At 34.0% G+C, this 5,647-nt stretch overlaps 1 protein-coding gene across 1 annotated transcript; it reads left to right on the plus strand.

The window, feature by feature from the left end:
* The first annotated feature begins 533 nt into the window (after positions 1–533).
* LOC128518093 (junctional adhesion molecule-like) lies at positions 534–5,383 on the plus strand. The gene is made up of 6 exons (XM_053491238.1): positions 534–649; positions 1,719–2,027; positions 2,792–3,103; positions 4,489–4,650; positions 4,739–4,795; positions 5,310–5,383. The coding sequence occupies exons 1-6, from the start codon at positions 601–603 to the stop codon at positions 5,381–5,383; spliced, it is 963 nt and encodes a 320-aa protein (XP_053347213.1). The 5' UTR covers positions 534–600.
* The last annotated feature ends 264 nt before the right edge of the window (positions 5,384–5,647 follow it).

A 5,647-nucleotide genomic window follows, 5' to 3' on the forward strand; every position in this document is an offset into this window, starting at 1 on the left:
ACCAGCTCTGATCACGTGTTAAGTGCATAAATAAACAAACTTTTAAGAAGCTGAAGATTTCTGTATTGTAAATCTGTTTTTTTTTTATTATTGATGGATTGATTTTAGAAAATATTCTTTCTATTCTATTATTCTATTATATTTTGATATACTGGACTGTTTATTTTCATGAGCTGTAAGCTGTAATCATTGAAATTCAAACGAAAAAGGCTTAAAGTATTTCACTTTATGTGGTAATGGATCTAGAATATATGAGAGTTATTTTTTGTTTACTTACAGTACAAAAAAAACCTTACTCAAGATAACAATTCTATGAAGTAATATAAAACCAACACCTTATAGTATATAGACCATATATAAATACTGTATAAAAATAGTGATGAAAAGATTGTCCAAAAAAAGGGAACTGACAGCGATTGTTGTGGTTTCCTGAAAACCAAATTAACAAGTGACAGTCAGGCTCTGTGTGTGTGTGTGTGTGTGTGTGTGTGTGTGTGTGTGTGTGTGTGTGTGTGTGTGTGTGTGTGTGTGCATGTAAATGTATGTGGGTGGGTGGATTTATATGTGAGATATTGGTGTTTGTGTGTAGAAGACTCAGTAATGATGAAGTGCTTGTATCTTGTGTCTGTCGTGTTTCACGTGGCTGCAGGTGAGTGAAGTTATTTTCTATTTTCTATTACAGAAGGGAGAAAGAATATTAGCCAGTTCTTAGTTTAGCTGCTTTGTGTTTAGTTCATGTGCTTTCTGTCCAGACTGGGTTTACAGTAGGCCGTAGTTCAGCCCTGTTCCTGAACAACCAAACCAAACACTGACAAATGTTGTTCATTTAGAGTTTTAATCAACAACTTTACTTACTACAGTCTTATAATATTAATACAGAGATGAACACATTGAATGGAAATATTTAATTATTACTTTATATTTTATAAATGCAATGATACTAAAATACTGAATTTCAACACCAGCATGTAATTCTAGTTAAATCTTGCAAACAAAGCAGTAATCTTTATATACAAGGTAACCCTACATCTTTAATAATGTACTTATTTAGGGCTGTTAACCTTTGCACTTCTTCATTCTTGTTTAGACTATAAATAGATGCATGTGAATTTTACACCTTATATCCTGTCTTTCTCTTGGTGACAACTATTTTCACTTCATGAATTACACCTTAAAATTGTTTTTATAATATAGTATTACTCTCTCCAGGTGGGCTGTATTTTTAGTTACATACACCATGGTGTCTCCCACAGCTGAAAAACTACATGTGCAGTCAAGAAGTCAAATTAATACACACATGTCCACAAGACTGTGTAACACGCATAGTAGTTAGAAACAGGGCTGAGAACCAAGATATTAGGTGTTTTAGTGCATCTCATGATGTTCCACTACTGACTCTGTTTCTTTAAATAAACTTCTTCATGATTAAATAAACCTGTTCTGGAATTTCTGTAGCTACTTTATTGTTTTTGTCCTCCCCATCAGTCATTGGTTTTATATTGACAGAGGTAAACCTTGAAGAATCATAAATAACACTAAACATCATTATCTGATTACTGGATGCTTTGAGTTATCTGAAAATGTATTTTTTATATGAACTAATATTAATATATTGTGATTTACAGTAAAACAAACACATTTTTTAAACTTTGTAATGAGTTGGCCTAAAGAATAAGGATTTTCCTAAAAACATTTTTTTTTTTGTATTGTTTCTGTAGGCTGCGCTCTCTCTGCTGATAATGATCAAGTAGGACATAAAATAAGACGCAGAGGTGATTCAGTGCTGTTACCCTGCTCCTGCTCTGACCTGAACACCAAACCTCAAACACTCACCTGGTGGACCTACAGAACAGGAAATGCAACAGAAGTGTTAAATGATGAGCACTACCGTGGCAGACTTCAGCTGTTTAATAAGATTTCTCCTGCTAATCTGTCTCTGTTCATATCTGACCTGAGAGTAGAGGATCAGGGAAACTACAAGTGCAGCACTGAGAAGGAATACAGAGACATCAAGCTTTATGTTGATGGTAAAGTATTTAAATACATAAAAAGAGTTGATAATAAATGTACAAGCTAATTAGATAGGCCTTTATAAATAGCTTAAATGTTTATTCTGGTTACCATCACTAAAGGAGAAGAAATCCCTGTCTTACATTGTGAAACATCAGTATCAAGTTACAGTCTGAATTACAATAAATACTGACTTTGGGTATCAGACTGAACTGAATCCTATCACATTGGTCTGGACATATTTTTCAGTCTAATATGTGATTCATTGTAGTGTAGTGTTTAGAAAGCTGTATGATACTTTGATAATCCCGGTATGACACCTGATATAAATCTACATAAATATTAAACAAAGGCTTCAGGAGATATCATGGTCACCTTTTTTTTTTAATTTGTCTTTATTTTACACTATAGAAGTTTATGTTAATTACGGAGCATAAATACAGATATAATAATTTATCGTTTTTCATGCAAGGTGTATATCATAACTTTTTAAGTTTAATTTTTAATTGAAGGAAAGAACACCATTTGCTGAAATACAACAATTAATACCAATTTAAAAGTTTATTATTTTGTAGGTATTAAAATGAAAAATAAGTCAGTTCTGATTCAGTATTGGGTATCAGAGTCCTGATATTAGATTTATATAAAAAAAAATAAAAAATAACAGGTGATATCCTTTAAAATTTCTGCTGGTTTTTAGTAGAAAATTTTGTTATTTACAAGCAGGAAATATTAATAATGGCAGTACTTCTGTTATCAACTGTAAATGTTATGTTTACAGGCTGTGAGCTGGTGAAGAAGACAGAGGTAGAGCGTGTGACTGTGTTCACAGGAGAGTCTGTAGTTTTGCCCTGCGTCTGCACTGACATACAGGACAAACCACAGGATCTAAAATGGGATTTTTACAGAAACAATCACTATCAGAAAATTTACCCTAAACAGACTGGACATCACAGAAACAGAGTCAAACTGGTCAGTAACAACTCTCCAGGAAACGTCTCTCTACTCATATCAGACCTGACTGAAGAGGACCAGGGAGTCTACAGATGTTCTGTACAGGCTGATAGCAGAGATATCAGACTATCTGTTAAAGGTACACTTGTTCATCACTGTTTGTGAGCATGCTTTACTCCGGTGCATGTACAACTAATGAATATCGCTAATAGTGATATTTATTAGTTGTAATCATTTTTGCATTTTCTGTAGTAAGAAGAGAAACATCAACACGAAGGAAAACAAAGACAAAACCTCCATCAAAACAGCGTCAGAGTAAAACAACACACTCTCCACCTGCATCAACCTCCGCACTGGACCAAGGTAAACAGCAAGTTTCATTACAACTGACATAAGTCAAGATAAACATTAGTAAATGCTAAAAAGTGTGTTACATTTAGTCTTATTTTCTTTTTAGACCAATTGCCATGTCTAAGCCACATTACAAAAAAGCATTTCTTCCCAATTTGACTTTTATTTGGAAAACTATTGCCCCCCTCATTGCCACTATGTGATACAGACAGAGCAGAAGCAGACTGAGCAATTATAGTGAGCTGTTATAAAGTGAGCTGTTATAATGATCTAAAGTAAGTCATAATCAGTGTTGGGTGCAACGCGTTAGAGTACTTCCCACTTTTTTGATGTAACAAGTAATCTAACACGTTAGGTCCACAATTTAAGTATTCAGTTTTTTAGTTACATTTTCAAAAATGTAATCCGTTATTCAGACAATTTATGTAATCCATGAGCCAGACAGCAGTGATTCCCAATCCGTTAGTGTGTGTGTGTTTGTGTGTGTGTGTGAAAGACGTCCTACAAGCCCCGCCTCCGATAACCCGCCCCCTTCAGTTATTCCTGCTATTATACCCCCATCTCACCTACTGTATGTGGTTTGACTATAAAACCTAATCACAGCAGTATTGGTATTAGTAGTTAACAGATTACGAACCAAACTTCACTGAGCGATGAATGTAGAATAATTATGAAGGTCTTGACTAAAACAACATGAATCACAAAGGAGTTTTCATTTTCTGCAATGGAAAAGTACTCAAACTAGTTAGTTTTAGCAGAAAGTAACGCTGTAATGTAACTGATTACTTTTTAAAGACAGTAATTTTGTAATGTAATTGACTATGTAGGCTACTTTAATAAGTACCGTCCCCCAACACTGGTCATAATATAATCTCACCCCAACAGAAATGTTAGTCACTGGAAAAGGACTTTGCTTGAGATTAACACTGAGAAATGCAGTCTTTAGGTCAGCTAACAATTATTGAAATAAGTCTTTAAAAATACTTATTTAGGTCAATTTCAATTTGTTGGCCAGTTTATGTTCAAGTCATTTGTAAATCCTTCATTTATAAAAAGATATAACAATCTGTCAAAGGTGCATTTCATATTAATGACCGTGAGCAGGCTTTACTCCAGTGTCATATGCTGTATTACTAACAGTGATAAAACAGTTGTTAGTTTAAATAAATTTAGTCTTTTATATAGGAAGAAGAGAAACATCGACACACTTGAGGAAAACAGACACAGCATTTACATCAGAGCAGCCTTATAGTAAAACAACACACTCTCCACCTGCATTATCCTCAACAACACCGAAACAAGATAAAGGTCAAATGCACAACAGCCTCCCTCTAGGTGCCTTTTTTTTTTTTACTTTTAAATACACAATAAAACTCGTTCCTATTTTTACATTTATTTACATTTTTGGTGTGCTTTATTGCAGGCATTTTGGCAGTGGTATTGTTGGTGATAGTGGCATTTATTTGTTGGAGATGCAGAGGTATATATATTCATACACACACACACACACACACACACACACACAAACAAATTTGAGATTCAATAATGGCAAATCTGTAAATTCAAATGAAAATTTTATTTGTCACATACACAGTCATACACAGTACGATATGCAGTGAAATGCTCAAACGACCGCCCGTGACCTTAAAAATAAAAGATTATTAATAGGAAATAAATATGAATAAAAAAGAAATACAATAGAAAATATTCAAATATGCTTAAAAGTGTCTTATTTAAAGTGACTTATGTGCAACAAGCCAAGAAATAAAACAGAAATATGTAAATGTGCATGAATGTGCAGGTGTCCAGTGTCCATAAGTGTCCATGAATGTCCAGAATGAGTGCAAAGAGACAAATGTCCATTAGTGTGAATGTTCAAAAATGGTTTAGTCCTGTGTGGTGTACTGATTGAGAGTACACCAAGAAGCTATAGGGCCAGCAGTATCTTTTTTATTTCCTATTATATGTGTGATTTCTGAGGTTTTTCTCTTTAGGAGGAAGATGTGGCGATAACACGATTACTGAAAGATGTCAAGGCTGTAAGAAAAAGCAGAAGACAAGTCCCTGAACTGTTCAGAACTATAAATATAAGTTTGTCAGGTCAACAGTAAAAGCACCAGAAATTAGTATGTGTTATGTGTATAATGTTCATGCTTTTTTTATCCACAGACTGATGCTGTTTATGCTAATGTATCCCACAATAACAAAGCCGGAGCAGCACAGGTCCAGATCAACACTGGAGAGGAAACTGAATATGCCTGCATTAAAAAAACAACAGCAAAAAAAAAGTAAATAAACAGAGTACAGCGGTACCTCAGCATACAAATATAAT

The sequence above is a fragment of the Clarias gariepinus genome, chromosome 2 (genome assembly GCF_024256425.1).
Source record: "Clarias gariepinus isolate MV-2021 ecotype Netherlands chromosome 2, CGAR_prim_01v2, whole genome shotgun sequence".
NCBI classification, from domain to species: domain Eukaryota; kingdom Metazoa; phylum Chordata; class Actinopteri; order Siluriformes; family Clariidae; genus Clarias; species Clarias gariepinus.

What these genes read in the sequence shown, in the direction of transcription:
- LOC128518093 (XM_053491238.1), top strand. Translation starts at nt 601, where the DNA reads ATGATGAAGTGCTTGTATCTTGTGTCTGTCGTGTTTCACGTGGCTGCA. An exon ending in CGTGTTTCACGTGGCTGCAG is followed by an intron (nt 650 to 1,718) that starts GTGAGTGAAGTT and finishes TTGTTTCTGTAG; the next exon opens with GCTGCGCTCTCTCTGCTGAT. An exon ending in GCACAACAGCCTCCCTCTAG is followed by an intron (nt 4,651 to 4,738) that starts GTGCCTTTTTTT and finishes GCTTTATTGCAG; the next exon opens with GCATTTTGGCAGTGGTATTG.